Genomic DNA, 23,020 nt, shown 5'->3' with positions numbered 1-23,020 from the left:
AGCCGGAAGCACTATCAGGGAACCCCAGAAAAGGAGGATCCGGGCTGCTCTATGTAAAACCATTGCACAGAGCAGTTAAGTGTGACATTTTATTTATTTTTAAAAAATAATAATTGAGCCTTTAGAAAGTCTTATTATTCCAATCAAATAATATGTAGATTTAAGGCTGCAAGCGTTATGGCACATGACTGTCAATGGTGCAAATTCATACCCCCTTCCTTTTAGGAATGGTGATTGGCTGTAGGTTTTTGCTGAGACTGTCATCTCCCTACAGCTCTGATTCCAATAATTGGGCAGCCCAGTGGACAGACCACACAGTCAATGATCAACAGGGAATAGGTATGATCTGTCGCACATGTTCTGGTGTGCTGGGAGAGAAGCAGCTGTAAGTAGCAAAAAAAAATAATAATAATAAAGTAAGCAAGAACCCCATATGTGCCATGACTGGATCTGGAGTTCTCTGACTTCTTGAGGCTGGATTCACACTTGAGCGATTTTTAGCTTGAAGCTCGAAGCTCCAAAAACGCTCATACTTAAAAAAAAAATCAATTGTTCTGTATGGTGCCTGTTCCTGCAATCAGGTGTGAACAGGCACCATAGAGATCAATTGATTTTTTAGGTTTCAAGCTACAAATTGCTCAAGTGTGAATCCAGCCGTAGGCTGGCCATACACTATACAATTTTCTTGAGAATTTTGCTTTAGATTTACCAAAAACCATATCATATGAGGTCAAACCTAAACAACATTTTCCGTTTTATCCAATTAGGCACTACATGGTTGAAGGTAAATCTAAAGGAAATTGGGCAGAAATTGGACAGAAAATTGTAAGAAAATTGTATAGTGTATGGCCAGCCTTAGGGTGTCAACAAGAGACCCGTTACATGATCGTAGTATAATGCAATGGCTGGGGTACTTCTTTAGGATGCTAACCACATACAGTCCTCATTTCTTCTACCATACACATGATCTCTATACACACAGTCTGTTCCCCTGGGAAAGGATTAGGTGTTTCATATAAACCACAGGTTCAAACACAAAGTGGGAGCATATGGTGCCGTCTGCTAACCGAAAACATATCATGTAACAATGGATAACACATTATGTAGAACTCAATAATAACTAGTTAACACAAGACTGTTTTACCAAGCAAAAAGGTTCATCATTCCTAGTGCATGAATATTTGGATTTTTTTTGTGACAATAGGTGAAATCAAACAATAGCTAATTCTGTACATGACATTTCTCCAAAATCATAAAGCCCCAAATGATTTCAGCGACAGCAGCACAGTGCACAAAGGTCATTGTATACCTATTTTACATAAAAGATAAGTCATTTTGCAATGAGGACTGAGTCCTGTGTAGAAAAAAAATGATAAAAAGTGTGTTTCCTATAGCAACCAATCAGATTCTTTCTTTGTTTTTAACCTGCATTAGCAAAATAACAGCTGACGGGTGAATGGCAATGGCTGCCAATACAAGCACGTTCTCCTTTCAAAGACTTTTTTTTTTTTTATTGTGAGACTTGCAGAGTTAATGTTGAGCATACCCACATGGAAGATAAATATATTTGACATTTTTATATGTTCAAAAAAATCTGAAGAATTTTTTAAAATATATTCTTCAGATTTTTTTGAACATATAAAAAAGTCATTTAACATATATTTTTACATATATTTGTAAATGCATCCCAAAAATGTAGATTTGTATTTTTAAAGACATACAGTATATTTGAAATGTATTTTTAAAAATATTTTTCATATATGTTGTAATAAAAATGCATTTCAACATGCAGCATATATAATAAATATTTATTTATTGAAATATATTTTTAAATATATTGAATATGGCCAAAATTGTAGCATTTCAAATATATGGCAATATATTAGGGAAGAATATTTTTAAAATACATTTCAAATATATTTTTCCTCCATACAGGTACAAGCAACCCATTTGGGGGTTCACACCTAAGCGCTTTCTGCAGTGTTTTGCAGAAACGCAGTACAGTCCATTTAACATGATTTACTATGGGACACATTCACACCTGTGCGTTTTCACCCGTGCGTTTTTTGGAAAGGGTCTGGGACTTTTTTATCCACTTGCCTACCGGGCACTTATGTCCCCTTCCTGCCCAGGCCAATTTTCAGCTTTCAGCGCTGTTGCACTTTGACAATTGCGCAGTCATGCAACACTGTACCCATATGACATTTTTATAATTTTTTCACACAAATAGAGCTTTCTGTTGGTGGTATTTAGTCACCACTGAGTTTTCTATTTTTTGCTAAATAAAACAAAAAACACCTGAAACTTTTGAAAAAAAAACCACACGTTTCTTTGTTTCTGTTCTAAAATTTTGCAAATAAATAACATTTCTGCATAAATTTAGGTCAAAATGCATTCTGCTACATTTCTTTGGTGAAAATAATAATAATAATTGAATTTGTACTTTTTTCAAATGTTTTTATTATTTTTATTTTTTATCACATTTTTTTCTTTTTTTTTTACTATTTTATTTTTCAGCACACTGTGACCAAAGCAATACAATGTTACCATAGTAACATTGAACTACTCTGGTTAACTGATCAGTATTTTTTTTTTCTTTAACACATTATGAAATGTATTTCATTGATATTTGCAATCATTGTTACTGAATGAAACAGATTCATTCAGTCTTTTGTTGTGATTAGCTGTGATTGGGCAAAGCTGATCGCATGATACAGATGGGCTGTGATTGGCCCTGTCTGTATCATGTGACTGCCTTGACCAGTCACAGTTAACAACATAATTGTATACAATGGATGGCATGACAGGAAGCCATCTATTGTATACAATTGACATGTGATCTGCTGTGATTGGTCACACCAGTCACTTAAGACTCGCAACGGGCCAGTGTAAAGATATGTCTTTGTGGACACAGACGGTGACCAGGGGCGGACTGACAACTCATGGGGCCCCGGGCAATAGGGGATCATGGGGCCCCTGTGTCCTTGCCCAAACTCAAAAAAGCCTATGAAAAAGGTACCAGGGGCATCTCACAGGGCCCCTTACTGACCCGAGTTTGCAAATGGTCAGTCCGCCCCTGCCAGTGACAGATTGCGCTGCTGCGCGGCCCAGTGGTCGTGTGAGCAGCTCGTTTTGACAGGAAGTCATATGACGCCCAGTCACAACGGCGAGTGTCCCACCTGGCCTATAGCAGATTGAAGGTGTTAAACGCAAAAACTTGCATTTTTGGTTCTATAGACCTCAATGGAAATGCCGCACGAAAGCATGTAGTGAGTTTTTGATGCATTTTTTCAACCACTGCATCTAAAAATTGGTAAGCTGCAATGAAATGAAGGTATAAACAATCAACCTACTTAGACCATATACAAACAAGGTCAAATGTACCATAGGTCACCTGTAATTAGAGAAAAGCACACGCTGCTATTATAACCCCCCGGTCACACCAAACCTGACTTTGAAATAGCGCGACTTACAGTGAAGTCACACGATTTCAAAGTCGGATGACATGCCGATTTCATAGACATTTGACACAGATGTCTATGCAAATCGCACCAAAAGTAGTGCATGTACTACTTTAGAAATCGGTGCGGCTCCGACCAAGTTGGAACCGCACCGATATGACCGCTGTAATTGCGTACAATTGGGTGCAACTTGGCATGCAATTTGCAAGTCGCATGGCATGCAAAACGCATGCCAATCCACATCCAGTGTGACCGAGGACTTAGCCTCCTGGCTGACTCATTTTACTTCCATACTGAGTCACTGACACAGATAAGGATCATCAGCTTTAGCCTGGTATTTTTTATCTCCATGTTGGTTCTGGATCTGTGACTTAAAAAGTATTAAGTTTTCCGAAACAAAACAGCCAGGCAACTAGCATTTTCAGAAGTAGGTCAGAAACGGCCACCCCCCAGACTTGTTAAGTGACAGGTTTACTGCAGGAATTGTGCTGGCGAGTACGAAAAGATTTTCTGTATTTTCTAGAGATCATAATATTACAATTTTACCAACACACTTACTATAGGAATCCTCAGTGGCTGTTTATTAATGAGAACCATATTAGGGTTGGTGTCATGAGACATGGTGCTGCTTTTGCCAAGATGTATTTCTATGACACCTCTGCAAAAAGGAATTTGAGACTTTATCGCCACCTACAGACAGAGCAGAGTTACTGCAAGTTCCTTAGCAAAAGGAAGTCTGTTTTGGAAAAGATGTGGGGCAGAAATTGCTGATCTGCTTAGATACTAGTGGACTGGATGCTTTGCTTACCACCTTGCAGTCATTATTTTCTAAGTTAAAGCAATATTAAACCCAAAACCAAAATTGTAATATATTGCAGTTTACCAATCATTAGATGTGGACTTTTTTTTAAAGGCTTTTTTCACCTGGTGATCTGTCCAGTAGTGGTGCTCTTGTTTTACAGTGTCCCCACTCTGGATGAAGCAGTACAGGTGTGACTTTAGACAGCAGCATTGTCAGTCTGGAGGAAGGGGAGTGTTAGATGGACTAGCAGATTTAAATACACTAACAAATAGAAGCCAAACTCCAGCTTACAATTATTAAGAAGTCACAGCAACAGTTTGTTTTCCTTTAGGGATAAACATGTTACATACATAAAAGCTGATCATTCTAAGAACACCTGTCAGAGTTTGTAATACATTACCAAAGCTATGTTAGAAGCTGGAAGGAACAAATCCCATCGGAACCATACTGCCCAGGGGGTCACGGGGAAGCCATAAGCGCGACAAATTGATGAGTCCATTTAGTCTTGGCAACAATCCCAGCGTCAGAGCATCCCCTGGCAACTAGGGGGCTTCCTAATCGATCTCACTTGGACTCCCGGCTTTTAAACCATTTTCTGGAAGCTTTCCAATAGTGGGCGGGCACCACACCCATCATAGGAGGAGCTACTAGAAGGGTTCCGCGAGGATAACAGAGTCACGCTCAGCTACCATATTGATTCCACATCATTATCTGAAAGTCACATTTTTGCTTCTCATCTACCCTAAACTTCTTCTCATCTACCCCAAACTTATTCTCATCTACCCTAAACGTAAAGATTTCTAACTTCTCAAGCAAGTAGATGGCTTTAAACAGGTTCTTATGTTCTAATGTGACATTACTAGATGTCATAAACACGTTCAATTCCATAAACAAGTTTTTATCTTTCTCTCAGCAGAATATCTTGTGACTCTGTTCCTTTAGTTTAGAGAAATTATATTAGTCACCTCTCATGCTCCTGGCATTTGGGCAACAATGCTTTATTGTAAAAATTACCCAAGAAACAAAGGGTCCAAGGCCAACACATTTCATAGGCATTACAGTGTTAATTAGTTTGTCCCAACCCTCTAATTGCTACATTAGCAGGACAGCTTGTTCTGTTGAAAAATAACAAATGTACTGGCTGGGTCACCAGGTGAAAATAAAAGAAAGAGCCTAAAAAAGAAAATGAATGCAGCCATCACATCTAAGAATTCGGTAAGCTGGCCAAAGAAAAAAAATTCCATATTTGTCCACCTTATTTCCTCGGGCCCCTTCTCAGCAGAAGCCAGGTTTGGCATACTTACTGTATGTTATTACAGTGCTGTTGCTGGTTCCCATCTCCCAACCTTACTCCCTCCACCACCACCCTCCCCCTCTTTTTTTTTCCTTCCCTGTAGTTTTTCCTTTTTCCCTTTCTCCTTCTTCAACGGCTTTGTTCATCCTTGTTTTGGGGTCACTCTAGACCCCTACACATTTTTAATTTTTTTGGAAAATCAGTTCTTTCAGCATGGCTTCCTAAGAGCTTCACCTACATGTAGAAAACCTGTGGATGAGAAGTCTGATCCTCATCGGGGGGCACACCTGTAGGGTATTACAAAGCCTTCTTGTATTACGCCTAAGCTGTGCTTTCCATAAGGCCTCATGCACATTGGACGTTTTTGTTCAGCTGCTCCTAGGGGCGTCTGGCGGGTTTTTTTTTCCTGCCCCAAATGCCCCTGCTTGTTAGCCTATGTCCAGGAGCAGCAAAGTTTTGGCAGAAAATAAAACGCTTGATGCTTCTAAATGCGTGTTAATGCTAGGTGCGTTTAGCACTGGAGTGTTAATTCATTTCAAAGGTCAGAACAGGGGTGGACTGACCATTCGAGCACTTGGGCACTGCCCGAGGGCCTGGGGTCAGTAGGGGGCCGCATGAAATGCCCCTGGTACCTTTTTTGGGTGTGCTTTGAGTGTGGGCAAGGACACAGGGGCCCCATGATCCCCTATTGCCCGGGGGCCCCATGGGTTGTCAGTCCGCTCCTGGGCCAGAATAAAGTATTATTCTGGCAAGGGATGCACGGTACCCTTTTTTTATCGGCAAGTACATGTACCAACACTTTCAGTCAAGTACTCGCCGATACTGATTACCGAATGCTGCTTCACAGGTCTGGGGAGTTGAATCCCTGCAGTGATGACAGCACAGTCTAGACGGCATCTGATTGGACAGCACCGTCCTTGTGCCCGACCAATCAAAAGCCCTCTAGCCCGAACTGTCATCCCTGCAAGGAAAGGAGAGAAAGTGGCGGGAATTTCAAATCCCCACTGCTTTCTCTCCTCTCCTACCGCTGAGAATATGGAGCATCTGTTTCTATAGTGTACATCCCCACACACCCACTCTCCACTCAGCATGGGATGCCTGCAGGGAGGATTCCTGCACCGTTCCTGTGTAAACTTGGGCAATGAAAAGCCTGGGTTCACACAGGAGCAGTGGGGAAACCGCATCCAATTTGGACAGGAATTGCATTCCTGTTCAAATCGCATGCTAATCTTTGCAGTGCAATTTGTATTGACAGAAATCGCACCGCAAAGTATTGGTTTCCGGTATTGATAGCATTTTCATGAGTACAAGTACTCGTGAAAATACTCGGAACCAGCACCAATACCGGTATCAGCGTCTCCCTAATTCCGGCCAATCAAATGAATTAAATTAATGCAATTAAATGTACATATTTAAAAAAAAGAAAAAAAAAATTATAGTTCATGTTCATTAACTTGAGCAGCACATATTAGATGAAGACCACACAGGTGTCCGGTGGGCCCAGTACCCCGCTGCTGCTATGACACCTGTGTATTTGAATACAATGACATTTGTACACATATTTTTCTGCAGATCAGAAAATAATCTGAAGACTGATTGGTTGCTATAGGAAAAACACACTGATTTGCTTTCAGACACACCACTTGAGTCTCACTGTCATCCTTCTGATCATTTGTTTTAGACAACACAGGCACACGTTTCCAGGCTAAGCCCTTCGTCATTCTAGTTATATAATACCAGCTGTCATCTTCAATATTCCAGTCTGAATGAATGCTCATTCTTTTACTTCTCAATGACCTCACTGTCATCAATAATCATATAGCCCAATGGGGCCTCGTCCTTCTGGAAACTACAAGCTCCACTGTTATGACCGTTAGTTAATACTAGCTTCATGGCTGTCATTCTGGTCCAAAGGCATCAATATTTTTGGAGTCACTGAAACAGAAAAAGTATGCAGATCAGTTCTGATTTTATTAATCTGCATGCCCCTTCCGGGACAATGTCTCAGAATATACTGATGGTATAGCCAAGTAACTAGTATTTTAAGGAAGAAGTCGGCAATGGCACATATTTCACTCTGTATATCTTTCTTTTAAAGCCCAACTCTAGGAAAGTAAAAATCCTCCCTTGCAGGTGCGCTACCCCTGAACTGGTTATGTCTAGGGGATGGGAAAAGCTGCTTTACTCACTAGATCCTCCACTCCCCCAGCTAACCCTCCTCTCCCCCAGCAGACAGGGCTTCCCTATGCCCTAGCAGTGGAATGTTCCTCAGTCCAATGCAAGACTATGAGCCTGCATTAGTCCTAATGACATCAAAGGTATTTGACTGCCAGATCGTAAGGAAGAAGGGGGTGCAGGAACCAGTCTTTCAGCACAGCGGTAGTGGAGGATCGGGTAAGTAAAGCTGCTGTGCCCAGTCCCCTATGATTTAACCCTTGACGTGTAGGGCAGCTCCACTGCCAGGGAAGAATTTACTTCCGTGGAGTTATAGGATATTGTCATGAGAGAACTGCATTGCCTGCAACTGCTAACCTACAGAAAATGTATGTTGCTTGGCATCTATGGTCGTAGTAATTTCATCAAGTCACTGACCTGAAATAAGCAGCAGGTGAAATAGGAGTGAAGCAAGAAATTCTGGTGATGGTGACACAGAAAGGATCACCCAAGCAACTAGAGTTTTCAGAAAAAGATCCACAATGCCAGCCTACCTGAATCACTTATGGCAGGTTTCCTTTATGATAACAATGCTTTCACACAACCCTTACAACCTGTCAAATGCAAGACTGCAGGAAGACCCCCTTGAGGGCCCATAGAGGAAAGCCTGCTTATGTGCAGGGCAGCTTGAAGGTGGATGGTGTGAACCATGGCTCCTCGTATCCATCACCTGCTGACGGAAGGTATTGTGAAGGGGTATACATAGTTTGGGAGGAACAAGTACAGATTGTTATGGCTACGTTATGTGAAAGCATTGTTACCTTTAACTAACAGCTTAAACAGTTGGAGAAGTCGGCTTATACACACAGGAACTCCTGCTTAGTCAAATGATTATGAAGAATAAAAATTCAGTGATTCCATACAAGCTGTGTCTACAAGAAAAATAGCCAGAATGCTCACAGCTGTCCTGGCTATCATGGAACCTAGACATGGATCAGACTACTAGATATGTCACTGCCAGCGGATTCTATATCTAAGGCATTATATTCGCACAGTTCAACGTCCACTGGACCAGACCATTTTGCTAGAGTGACTCTATATAGAACTTTTATCAAAAACCCGCAAACCCGCTTGATGATTGATAAAAAGCCTCATTGCTTTCTAAACAGCACCAGACATTAGGGTGGAAAAGCCTATATATACATGGTGCCCATAATTATACTCAAAGTACTCAGGAGGATGTAGATGAAGATCTAACAGAAGTATCAGCTTAATTGTGGGCCTTCAGACTAAGAGACAATATGTGGCCAGGGAGATGGGTAGAGAAAGGAAACATTGCCATTTTTTATTAATATGATTATTATTATTATATTGTAGTTTTAGGGTGTTTTCAAAAGTTGGCTTATGTGTCCATTCTCACTTACCAAAAGTTGTCCTGTTCTGTAAGGAGAATTAATGTGGTAGATGTCACACCAATGTTTTGAAGTGCTGAATGAGAGATGAGCCATTTTCATCTCTGGAAAAACCATCACTGGCACATACACTCACCAGCCACTTTACTAGGTGCACCTTGCTAGTGCCAAGAAAATATCCCCCACACCATTACACCACCACCACCAGCCTGAAAGGTTGATACAAGGCAGGATGGATCCATACTTTCATGTTGTTTACGCCAAATTCTGACCCTACCATCTGAATGTTGCAACTGAAATCGAATGCTCAGTCTCCTCTGACCTCTGACATCAACAAGGCATTTTTGTCCACACAACTACCTCTCACTGGATATATTTCTTTTGCAGACTATTCTCTGTAAACCCTAGAGATGGTTGTGTGTGAAAATCCCAGTAGATCAGCAGTTTTTTAAATACTCAGACCAACCCGTCTGGCACCAACAACCATGGCACATTCAAAGTTACTTAAATCCCTTTCTTCCCCATTCTGATGCTCAGTTTGAACATTAGCAAGTCGTCTTCACCACATCTAGATGCCTAAATGCATTGAGTTGCTGCCATGTGATTGACTGATTAGCAATTTGTGTTACCAAGCAATTGAACAGGTGTACCTAATAAAGTGGCCTGTGAGTGTACATCCTCTACCCCATTGCAGACAAAACATTTTGAGGAAGTAGTCAGTATGTGTTTCACTTCACTTCTATTAAATTACGCTATGACACTTCAGTTAAAGCTAGATATACATCCCCTTGAATATCATCATTTTAAAAAAGACCATTATATCCTTAGATGAATTGTTCCCTGTGACATGCCATCTTGAAAGACTTGCCCTGCATCCCCTGGAACAGCTCAAGTTCAGGAAGCCAAGGATCCTAGTGCAGTATAGGGCCCTATTTAGATAACATGCTACACCTGGAACACCTGAATGGTAATGTCCTTTATGCAAGCTCTACCCCTTCTGTCAAGTAATTATTTTGGTAAAATGCGGCTAGACACCCTCTACACTCCATTCCCTCTACAGATCTGTTGCTGAACTTGTAAACCAAGGTCCATAATTGGATTATGGGAAATTGTATATTTTGAGGCATGGTGCTGCCCCACTAATGCTTTTGTTTTAGACTCTAGACCACAAGTGTCTTTATGGGAAATATAGTCCATTGGCAACCACCTTGACCTAAACAAGGCACCAATGAAATTATCACCTACAATCCTAATATCAGACCCATGACCCACGTAGAGGTTCACCTTCTACTCAAGGTTATACATTGTGCCCACATTTTGTAGTTTGTAAACTAGGAAATGTTGCTTTAGTTTGAAAGCGATTATGTCAAAGTATTGTTGACTACAAGGGTGAGGGGGCTTAGTAAGGTGAGTGCCTAAAAGTTCAGAAGGATTCCCTAGCTCCTAGCAATTGAGCTTTCCCAGGGAAGACAGATTGACTTTTTTAAAGATGGCAATATAATCCAAAGAAACATATATTGTAAAGGTATAAGAGTCCTTAATTATGAACACCCTGTATATGTAGTCAGTGTCGGACTGGGGTATACATTGCCCACCAAGGATTACCTTAAAATAAAAAATACTATATTTTTGCAATATAGATATTTAAATACACACTAATCTAAATTATGATGCATTTATCCATCACCCTCTTGTTTGAAACGCATTAAAATATACTTTTAAAAAATATTTTCCTTGTGTCAAATGTATTGTAAGGGCCTATCTATATAGTCAAGGTCCACTATAGGATCCTCTGGTAGGTTTTCTTGGCCAGTCCGACACTGTATATAGTATTGAATAGCAAACTACCATATCATCTTACTATAAAATAAACTATTCAGTAATTCTATATATATATATATATATATAAAAAGCCACCAGTTTGTGTGGTTGTGGCCTTTGGTACATGAGAGATGTCACAGCTCTCTCAGTGCCACGATTTGTATCTTACTGCATGCCTTCTGAATGTTTTTAAAGTTCAATGTTCTCTACCTATGTTTTATTGACCCGATTACTGCTGACACCCACAATTTTCTCTTATCCAAAAAAGCTGTAGCATAAGACGGCTCCTGATACAAAAGATAACGTAAACTACAAAACTAGGAGCCAAAAGTCAGAGGAGGGTGTTATTTCTGAAAACAAATCTCACATGAGGTCATCCAAAAGGTTTGGACTGGCAACCCAATCAAGAGTCCTGGGTTCTGAAGCTGCCATGATCATGCACATGAATTGCTTGCCAGTCCTTCTATCAATGGGGTAGATGGTTGTGGGTGTAAATCTCTTATTGTTCTCCACAAACTCACACAGCTGCTGGTAGATCTTAGGATACTCGTGGCGTAGGAAGACCCCCCTTATCCTCAGTTCTCTCTGGATATGTATAAAGCAAACTTCCCTGGCTTTTCTGCCTTCCTCCCCATCTTTATCCAAATCAGCGGTTCCAGGAGGTGGGGTAAGTATAAGGGTCTCCATGTCCTTTTCCTTTTTTGTGATCTTCCTCTCTGGACTAGAAGAGGCTAAGGCTATTTTGGCATACTTGCGGACAGTGGGTACATGGTGGGCTCTGGACGACATCCGGTCCTGGCCACTTTGTCCCACTGCCACAGTTACATTCAATAGGAAACATTCCTCAGGGTCATACTGATTTCCAGCTATTTGCAATTCCTTGGCATGTTCTCCGAGGTTATCTGAGTAGCTCTCAAGTTCCCTCAGAGATAGATAGGTGGGAGACATGAGCAGGCCCTCCAGTCCTAACTGAAGAAAATTATCTGCAGAACCTGGATTGGGGAAGCCAAGAAAAAGCACCCCTCTTCCTCTGGACAGATAGCCCACCTTGGCAATTCGAGAGAAGGCTTTGTGCACCTCAGTGTTCTCTCTGCAAAATTTGAGCACATGTCGACAAACACTGCCCATACGCCCATAGATGCAGCTTTCTTTATGTATATCCCAGTCCTCTCGTCGGCAGTTGCGGGAACAGTAGTAGGTGTAGCAGCTATGGCAAGATTTAAAGTAGAGGCAAGCATTAAACATAGTCTCAGTGCGCCTGCACTTGGCATTAGAACAGGTTAATAGGTCATCTTCATCGGCACTGAGATCTGGTGAACAGTCCTCTAGGGGCTTATGAGGACTTGACACTGGCACCTCAGGGAAAGCACCCCTTCGCTGACCTCTGTGGGACTCAGGGAAGGTGGGAGTTGGCTGCTCTTTAAGGGGGCGGTTTTGGAGAAGATGAGACATCTGCCCATAGGACTCTGGTTTCCTTGGTATTCCTATCATGTCTTCCTTAATAAGCTTCCTCAACTGATCAGCCAATGCATCAGCTTCACTGGGACGACGGCTTGATGGTGGTTTATAATCTATAACTAGATCAGCAATGAGTTCATCAAGTTGTTCCAGGCTGCGGTGACGGGAAGACCTGCTTGTCATCTTCTCTTTGGTAGGGTAGGAGGCATGTGTTGGATAGGTGGGTGGAGAGACTCCTGAATCTATCACATCCCAGCTAGCAGAGCGCCGCTCACCTCTTCCCGCTCCATTGGCTCTCAAGTCATTGTCTGTAATGGTAATCTCTGGGGTAACAAACCAAGATCGGCCCATTGTGTACCTTCCAGTGCCACCATCTGTATGGACTTTCTCTAAAATAGAGTTCTCTGAGAGTGAGAGGGCAGCATAGCGCTTGGGAGAGCAGGAAAGATTAACCACCACAGGCTGGCGTCTATCATCTGGCGATAAGGCACATCGTTCACGGCACAACAGGTTTTCATAGCTGCGGCCTCGTGAAAGTGGGTCTTCTTTGCGCCCACCAGTGTTTAAAATGTTGTCCCAAGACCTGGAATAGTTTCTGGCATCAGTCCCAAGTCTTTGCTGGTTCATGCTATAAGAAGCATGCCAAGAAGATAGCATTGCTTCTCTACCTGTTTGCGTGGGAAATGATGGCATTTGAATGGTTTGGTAAGATATAGGACTCTGATCAGGAAAATACCATTCACTGAACTGAAGGGGCTGCTGAGTAGTTCTGGGATATGGATATGTCCTAGATAGCGCTTCCCTTTCAGAATATTTTGCAATATCCTCTGAGTAATAAAGTTTTGATGCACTCTGGAGTGGATAGGACCGCATGTCTTCATTATAAAGACTTTTGGCTTGGGTAGTACGAGGTGGGTAAAAACGGGGATCATCACTATAAAACGTCCTTACTGAAGCTTCCTGGATAGGATAAGTTCTAGGGTCTTCTATATAATAGGCTCTAGGTTGTACAAGGGGATTTTCTTCATAATATGGGTGTGTGGGAACCCCAGGATCGGGATAAGGACGAGGATAATATCCCCTTGGTTTGACAGGGATTTGGCCAAAGTTGCCATCTTCCTCAGTGTAAAAGTAAGCAGCGGGAATGGTGGGGCTGACATACTGTCCACAGTCCCGGGTACTGTACTGTGAGAAATCCCTTGGTGAAGCAACACTTTGGTATGGCATTCCTCGCACATCAGTTCCATACATTTCCTGCCCTGGAGTGCAAGCAAAGTGGGTCATTCTTGGATCAACACTATAGGAATCACTGGGTGTGGGTGTGCGAGACACTGACATCAGTCTTGCATTTGGCACTGCTAAGCTCCTAGGGGTGCCTGGCTGCCTTGTAAAATGCTGCGCCTCCCCCCAAGACTGGTTGGGTTTGGAAGCATGAGCGGCATGCTGAATAACTGCATCATCAGGCTTTATGTCAACCCGGCAACGCACATGGGGGCTTGAGATTGGCTTCCCGCCTTGAGTTTCTTCCATGCAGTTATTGGCGATGCACAAAGGAGAGATGCGGCTTGCACTGTTGCGCTGGGGTTGTAATTTTATGGGATGAACCTCATTCATTAATACCTTAGTAGGAGCATAAGTGACTTCTCTTTTGGGAGAGGCCACTGATTTCTGGGGCTCTCTTGAAGCCCTCACAGCCTCTCTGCCTCTCCTGGCACTGGGTGGCGGAGACTGTGATGAAGACATCTGTATGGGAACTGAGGTGAAGGTGGTTTTGACCCTTGGTGCACTCTTTGATCTTGGGCGTCTCCTTGGTTCTTTTCCTGCTTCCTTTGAGGTGTCCACCCCCTGAGAGGTGTATTGTGGGTCAGCCCTGGAAGTGGATTTCCTCACTACAGGCTGGTTTGATGGTTCTGGTGTGTCAGCACGCCTGCGAGCTCCTCGTTGATAGGCATCCATGGCTGGAGCGTTGGTCAACTGGTCATCTAAAGATTCAAGAAAATCGAAGCTGCGGCAGTGCCTTTTGTTGAATGGTGGCTGGCTGAGGTCCTTGTGGTTGGACATGAGACTGTCACATTGTGCAGGTGAACCACAAATTTGAGAATCAGTGCTCAAGGTCACCTTAACGTCTTGGTAAACTGTAGACACGAGTATGTCAGGTGGGTCTGTTCGTGTCATTTTAATGTAGAGCAGTCCTGGCGTAGTTTGTGTTCACCTCATCTCAATGCTGACCTGAGAAAACAAAGAGGAATCAGTTTTTTTATGTGGAGCAATCTTTTACCAGTAAACTACCTCTTTAAGTGAATCAGACTAGGACTAAAATGCATCATCTAGCGTGCCTGCAAGTACTTGTGCTAGTCTTCAAATCAATCAGTGTGTCTCTGTGGCATTCCTTTGTATCCTAAACCCAGACTGTGCATTGAAACATTTTGCCTAAATTGAGATTAAGCTCCCCCCTTACCTGACACTAAACCTCACCCCTGCCATCCACACTCCAAATTCCAGAGCCTTCACTGACTGCTTAAAGTAGTTGTAAACCCTTTCAGAGACCCAGTGAAGTGACTGGTCACAAGGGATGCACAGAGATGAAGCAAATCGTTCTAGAAAACGTGTACCTTTTTATCTGAAGTCATCTCTTCTCTAGATCCATTCAAAGTCCAAAATTTATAAAGCTTTTCTGAGCTGTCAAAAAAAGGGGGCGGAAAGTTGAAATTACACACTGCATAGCTCAGTGAGGAGCACTTTGAGAGCTGATTGGAGGGAAGGAATACACCCCCCTCCACACAACTCACAGGAACAGAGCTGAGGCTGTCAATCTGCTGGAGGTCTCTCCTCATCACCATTTTCTCTTGATATCAGGAAAACCTGTCAGAAGTGACTCATGCTGATAGCAGCAAACAGAAATTACACGGGGGTAGAGGGATGACCAGGAAATAACCGATTGCCTCTCGGGGGATTAGGAAGGAATTTTTTTCCCCTGCAGGGGCAAATTGGATCATGCTTTGCTGGGTTTTTTGCCTTCCTCTGGATCAACTGTGGGTATAGGATTATAACTTTTTTTTTTAAACTGAACTGGATGGTCTTTTTTCAGCCAGACTATGTAACTATACGGGAAATGCAGGAAAACTTGTATACATAGCACATTGGAGAGTGGAGAATACATTTTAAACATTTTCTGCAGGCTGCAATTTAAAATTAGGTTCATTTTTAAAAATGCCATTACATTATACAATGGCACGTGTATTAATCTCACATATTTAAAAAGACAGAGTATTCCTTAAAAATAAAGGGCAGCATTGTACAATTACTCAAATAAACCCATCTTCCATAGTTTAGTTGAAGTCAGGGTGAAGGATGATTGCTGATTGGCTCTTATGGGTTGTTGCACTTTGCGCATTGCTTCATGCTTCATTAAATGCCTCCACATGAGCCACTCTTGAACAAATTCAAGGCAAGCTCTGGCCTAGATGAAAATTGTAAGTAAACACAAACATCAGGTTATGTTGAGCTGAACAAATACCAAGAGCATGGTAGTCATGACTAGATGTAGCTAAAACACAGCTGATGATTTATATTAATGGCTACCGATGCTCTATTTTCCTGCCTCCTTTAAATAGCTTGCAGGTTTCTAGGCATGATCTACTGGCTCTTGGATTTTATGTAACCCCCTCCACTTCTGCATTATGCATATTTGGAATTTCTTTCTGTTCCAAACCACTCAAATTCTCACTAGCCTGTAGCATACACAGGGCCTAATGTGCTGTAGACCAAAATAAAAAAGTCTCCTGAGCCGTACGTCCGGAAAAGAAATCTTAGGTTACAGCTACAAATGAAGCTGCTTCGGGAGAGCCAATGTCATGTTGCAATGGTGAACAATTTGACTGGCCGTGAAGCTCAACTCAATCAACAATTCTGTGTTAAAATTAGTGGTGTGGGGAATTAGGCCTCTTTCACATGGGCATTCCGTATGTCCATTTTTCATCTGTCCGTTGAAACGGATGAAAAACGGACACCCATGTATTTTTATGGGCTTGTGGATGTAAACGGATGAACATCTTTTTACATCCGTTAATATCCACATACGTCAAACATCCCTTTTTTTGAACGGAAGAAAACCCTATTTTTCTTCTGCAAAAAAAACGGAACGGGTGAAAAACGGATGTCAACGGATTGTATGCACTCCCTTATCATATCACAACTTAACTACTGTAACTCCCTCCTCACCGGCTTACCTCACCACAGGCTATCCCTGCTTCAGTCTATCCTGAATACTGCGGCCAGACTCATCCACCTTACTAACCGCTCCGTATCCGCCACCCCCCTCTGCCAATCCCTCCACTGGCTTCCGATTGCTCAACGGATAAAATTCAAAATGCTAACATTGATGTACAAAGCTGTTCATAACACTGCCCCAAACTACATCACTGACCTGATATCCAAATACCACCCAAAACGTACTCTCCGCTCCTCACAAGACCTCCTACTCTCTAGTTCCCTGGTCTCCTCCTCCCATGCCCTTCTCCAGGATTTCTCCAGGGCTTCCCCCATCCTCTAGATCTCCCTATCCCAATCCATCAGACTATCACCTACTCTCCTCTTCTTTAGGCGCACCCTGAAAACCCATCTCTTCAGGGAAGCTTACCCCGCCCTCAGCTAATTGCCGATTTCCTCCACTCTTCCTACCACTCCATCCCCCACAGCTATTTCCTCCTGTACCACTCTCCCCTCCCTCCTAGATTGTAAGCTCCAAAGAGCAGGGCCTTCGAACCCCTCGTGTATTGAATTGTATTGTTACTGTACTGTCTCGTGTACTGTCTCCCATTGTAATGTACAGCGCTGAGCAAACTGTTGGCGCTATATAAATACTGTATAATAATAATATGCAGCCCGGCAGGTCAGGAAAGGGGGGGGGCGGGCATCGTGATTGACGTTAGATATACTTCGAGGGACTTTCTTTTAGTTTTCTTCTTTTAATAAAGGACTTGTCAAAGAATGTCTCCAGTTTTTTTTTGTGAATGAGTAGCAGTACCATGTATTCCATACTCATTCACGGGGTATGGGATCTGGGGTCCCCCTTGTTAAACGGGGCTTCCAGATTCCAATAAGCCCCCTGCCCGCAGACCCTCACAAGCGAAGCCAAGGGTTGTGGGGAAGAGGCCCTTGTCCCCATCAACATGGACAAGCACCCCCCCATGTTAAGGGCATGTGGCCTGGTATGGTTGGGGGGGGGGCGCTTGCTCGTCCCCCCCCTTTCCTGACCTGCCGGGCTGCATGCTCGGATAAAGGTCTGGTATGGATTTTGGGGGGGACCCCACGCCATTTTTTTTAAAATTTTGGCGTGGGGGTTACCCTCAAAATCCAACCCAAATCCAAAGGGCTTGGTATGGATGATTTTTTAATTGCCGGCAATTTTTTTTTTTATACATTCAGCTGTCAGTGGGGAACCCCGCTGACAGCTGATGACTAAAAACGGATGCAAAAACAGATAAACAGATGAAAAAGCGGATGTAAACGAATGAAAAAACGGATGTAAATTCATCCCTTTTTTCTTTGAAAAAACGTGACTGAACTGAAGAAAAAAATTGAATGCGCGTGTGAAGGACCCTTATCCTTTTGAAATACCCATCTTTTTTCAGTTTAAGAGATGGATTACTCTTCAGTGGGTTGCCATGGCTGGGCTGCCTCTATGTGGTGAAGTTGGTGAGCTCAGATGGGTTTTGTCCCAAATAGCTGATTGGTAGTGAAACAAGTTGTGCTACCTCAATCTTCATATTTGTGGCCACAATGCATCAGCTGTGGCAGACAACCACTTTAATGTTCATGTGACCTCTAGTTGTCCTAAACATGCAAATAAAACCAAATGCTAGGAGTTGTATGTGGCCACTTCATCTAATCCACCACATGACATGGCTGTCATTAGTGGGGTGGGCACAGTCATCCTTGAAGTGTACAGTGGGAGATTTTAGCATGTGTCCAGTGCTCTGTGTCTGAAAATATCACACAGGCAAGGCTGGGATGAGGCATAGGCAGAAAAGTCACCCGCCTTAGTTATCCTACTGGAGAAAGGAGGGTGTCCTCTCCTGCCTGCATTGCCTGGTAGTCCCCTGCACTGTGCAGGATGGAGCTGTCAAACTGACAGCTCAATCCTTTAGATTAGTGTCAGTGTGACAGCTGACAGCATTCTATCAGGAACTCTCCCTGTGTAATCTGCAGGACTGAACTGTCAGTTTAACAGCTTGGAAATGCACCACATTCATTTATGAATGAAACCGAATGCCGTAGCATTACATTTTAAGTTATGGACTCCTCCCATGGCTTTCCTTCACTATACCCCTCCCCTTTCCCCTCCTTTTTTATATCTTTTTCTTTCCTTTTCCTTTACTACAACCACTATATTTTATATATATATATATATATATATAATTTGACGGTGAGTTTTGCCACATTGCAGGCTACCCTAGCATTATGTACCTTGGATAAGCTAGATTTTGCTGTTTAGCTTCCCACATGGTATAAACTTTTTTTTTTACATATGCTATTTCAGGGCTTGAAAAAGCCGCTCGCCTGCTCGCCAAATGCGAGGAGAAATTCCTCTGTGGCGAGCAGCGTGCACAGATGAAGCATGGAGCGACTTCACCTGCGCTCCAAGCCTCATTGTGAAGCCGAGTTCCAGTTTACAACTTCCGTCTTCTTCGGCTCCGCTGAGAGGAGACACCCTCTCCACCGCCGCGGGGGACACGGAGGGACTAGGAGTAAGTACTGTATACAAAATGTCATATCACTATAATGGAGTACAGGGGAGCTGGGATATACATTACTGTATACATGTCATATCACTATAATGGAGTACAGGGGAGCTGGGATATACATTACTGTATACATGTCACATCACTATAATGGAGTACAGGGGAGCTGGGATATACATTACAGTATACATGTCACATCACTATAATGGAGTACAGGGGAGCTGGGATATACATTACTGTATACATGCCACATCACTATAATGGAGTACAGGGGAGCTGGGATACACATTACTGTATACATGTCACATCACTATAATGGAGTACAGGGGAGCTGGGATATACATTACTGTATACATGTCATATCACTATAATGGAGTACAGGGGAGCTGGGATATACATACTGTATACATGTCACATCACTATAATGGAGTACAGGGGAGCTGGGATATACATTACTGTATACATGTCATATCACTATAATGGAGTACAGGGGAGCTGGGATATACATACTGTATACATGTCACATCACTATAATGGAGTACAGGGGAGCTGGGATATACATACTGTATACATGTCACATCACTATAATGGAGTACAGGGGAGCTGGGAAATACATTACTGTATACATGTCCTATCACTATAATGGAGTACAGGGGAGCTGGGATATACATTACTGTGTACATGTTATATCACTATAATGGAGTACAGGGGAGCTGGGATATACATTACTGTATACATGTCATCACTATAATGGAGTACAGGGGAGCTGTGATATACATACTGTATACATGTCATATCACTATAATGGAGTACAGGGGAGCTGGGATATACATTACTGTATACATGTCATATCACTATAATGGAGTACAGGGGAGCTGGGATATACATTACTGTATACATGTCATATCACTATAATGGAGTACAGGGGAGCTGGGATATACATTACTGTATACATGTCATATCACTATAATGGAGTACAGGGGAGCTGGGATATACATACTGTATACATGTCATATCACTATAATGGAGTACAGGGGAGCTGGGATATACATTACTGTATACATGTCATATCACTATAATGGAGTACAAGGGAGCTGGGATATACATTACTGTATACATGTCATATCACTATAATGGAGTACAGGGGAGCTGGGATATACATTACTGTATACATGTCATATCACTATAATGGAGTACAGGGGAGGGGGGATATACATTACTGTATACATGTCATATCACTATAATGGAGTACAGGGGAGCTGGGATATACATTACTGTATACATGTCATATTATAATGGACTACAGGGGAGCTGGGATATACATTACTGTATACACGTCATATCACTAAAATGGAGTACAGGGGAGCTGGGATATACATTACTGTATACATGTCATATTATAATGGAGTACAGGGGAGCTGGATTATACATTACTGTATACATGTCACATCACTATAATGGAGTACAGGGGAGCTGGGATATACATTACTGTATACATGCCACATCACTATAATGGAGTACAGGGGAGCTGGGATATACATTACTGTATACACGTCATATCACTATAATGGAGTACAGGGGAGCTGGGATATACATTACTGTATACATGTCACATCACTATAATGGAGTACAGGGGAGCTGGGATATACATTACTGTGTACATGTCCTATCACTATAATGGAGTACAGGGGAGCTGGGATATACATACTGTATACATGTCACATCACTATAATGGAGTACAGGGGAGCTGGGAAATACATTACTGTATACATGTCACATCACTATAATGGAGTACAGGGGAGCTGGGATATACATTACTGTATACATGTCATCACTATAATGGAGTACAGGGGAGCTGTGATATACATACTGTATACATGTCATATCACTATAATGGAGTACAGGGGAGCTGGGATATACATTACTGTATATATGTCATATCACTATAATGGAGTACAGGGGAGCTGGGATATACATACTGTATACATGTCATATCACTATAATGGAGTACAGGGGAGCTGGGATATACATTACTGTATACATGTCATATCACTATAATGGAGTACAGGGGAGCTGGGATATACATTACTGTATACATGTCATATCACTATAATGGAGTACAGGGGAGCTGGGATATACATTACTGTATACATGTCATATCACTATAATGGAGTACAGGGGAGGGGGGATATACATTACTGTATACATGTCATATCACTATAATGGAGTACAGGGGAGCTGGGATATACATTACTGTATACATGTCATATTATAATGGACTACAGGGGAGCTGGGATATACATTACTGTATACACGTCATATCACTAAAATGGAGTACAGGGGAGCTGGGATATACATTACTGTATACATGTCATATTATAATGGAGTACAGGGGAGCTGGGATATACATACTGTATACATGTCATCACTATAACGAATACAGGGCAGCTGGGATATACATTACTGTACACATGTCATATCACTATAATGGAGTACAGGGGAGCTGGGATATACATTACTGTATACATGTCAAATCACTATAATGGAGTACAGGGGAGCTGGGATATACATTACTGTATACATGTCATATCACTATAATGGAGTACAGGGGAGCTGGGATATACATACTGTATACATGTCATATCACTATAATGGAGTACAGGGGAGCTGGGATATACATTACTGTATACATGTCATATCACTATAATGGAGTACAGGGGAGCTGGGATATACATTACTGTATACATGTCATATCACTATAATGGAGTACAGGGGAGCTGGGATATACATTACTGTATACACGTCATATCACTATAATGGAGTACAGGGGAGCTGGGATATACATTACTGTATACACGTCATATCACTATAATGGAGTACAGGGGAGCTGGGATATACATTACTGTATACATGTCATATCACTATAATGGAGTACAGGGGAGCTGGGATATACATTACTGTATACATGTCAAATCAATATAATGGAGTACAGGGGAGGGGGGATATACATTACTGTATACATGTCATATCACTATAATGGAGTACAGGGGAGCTGGGATATACATTACTGTATACATGTCACATCACTATAATGGAGTACAGGGGAGCTGGGATATACATTACTGTATACATGTCATATCACTATAATGGAGTACAGGGGAGGGGGGATATACATTACTGTATACATGTCATATCACTATAATGGAGTACAGGGGAGCTGGGATATACATTACTGTATACATGTCATATCACTATAATGGAGTACAGGGGAGCTGGGATATACATTACTGTATACATGTCACATCACTATAATGGAGTACAGGGGAGCTGGGATATACATTACTGTATACATGTCATATCACTATAATGGAGTACAGGGGAGCTGGGATATACATTACTGTATACATGTCATATTATAATGGAGTACAGGGGAGCTGGGATATACATTACTGTATACACGTCATATCACTATAATGGAGTATAGGGGAGCTGGGATATACATTACTGTATACATGTCATATCACTATAATGGAGTACAGGGGAGCTGGGATATACATTACTGTATACATGTCATATTATAATGGAGTACAGGGGAGCTGGGATATACATTACTGTGTACAGTGTTATATTTTGGACTCTTTATTCTAAAGAAAAATGTAATTTCATAAGCTTTAATGGGGCGTGGTTGCGGTGGCCTGGGGGTGGGGTTTGTGACAGGCTGGGGGTGCGGTTGGGGGCGGACCTGGGCAAGGTTGGGTGGGGCAACTGGTGGAGAGTAAGTTTTGTGACCGGCTAGTAGGTCTGGACTCTAAATTTTAACCCCTGTGCTACTTCTTTATGGTAATCCAATGCTTCTGCATACCTGCTGATTCTGA

At 42.2% G+C, this 23,020-nt stretch overlaps 1 protein-coding gene across 1 annotated transcript; it reads right to left on the bottom strand.

The window, feature by feature from the left end:
• Positions 1-1,136: 1,136 nt before the first annotated feature.
• AJM1 (apical junction component 1 homolog) lies at positions 1,137-14,625 on the bottom strand. The gene has a single exon (XM_089675046.1). The coding sequence runs from the start codon at positions 14,575-14,577 to the stop codon at positions 11,308-11,310; it is 3,270 nt and encodes a 1,089-aa protein (XP_089531172.1). The 5' UTR covers positions 14,578-14,625; the 3' UTR covers positions 1,137-11,307.
• Between the last annotated feature and the right edge of the window lie 8,395 nt (positions 14,626-23,020).

The sequence above is a fragment of the Staurois parvus genome, unplaced genomic scaffold, assembly GCF_062004578.1.
Source record: "Staurois parvus isolate SC_StPar_1 unplaced genomic scaffold, SC_StPar_1.0 ptg000154l, whole genome shotgun sequence".
Lineage (NCBI taxonomy): Eukaryota > Metazoa > Chordata > Amphibia > Anura > Ranidae > Staurois > Staurois parvus.
The sequence above is the reverse complement of the archived record's forward strand: the minus strand, read 5'-3'. Positions and strand labels throughout refer to the sequence as shown.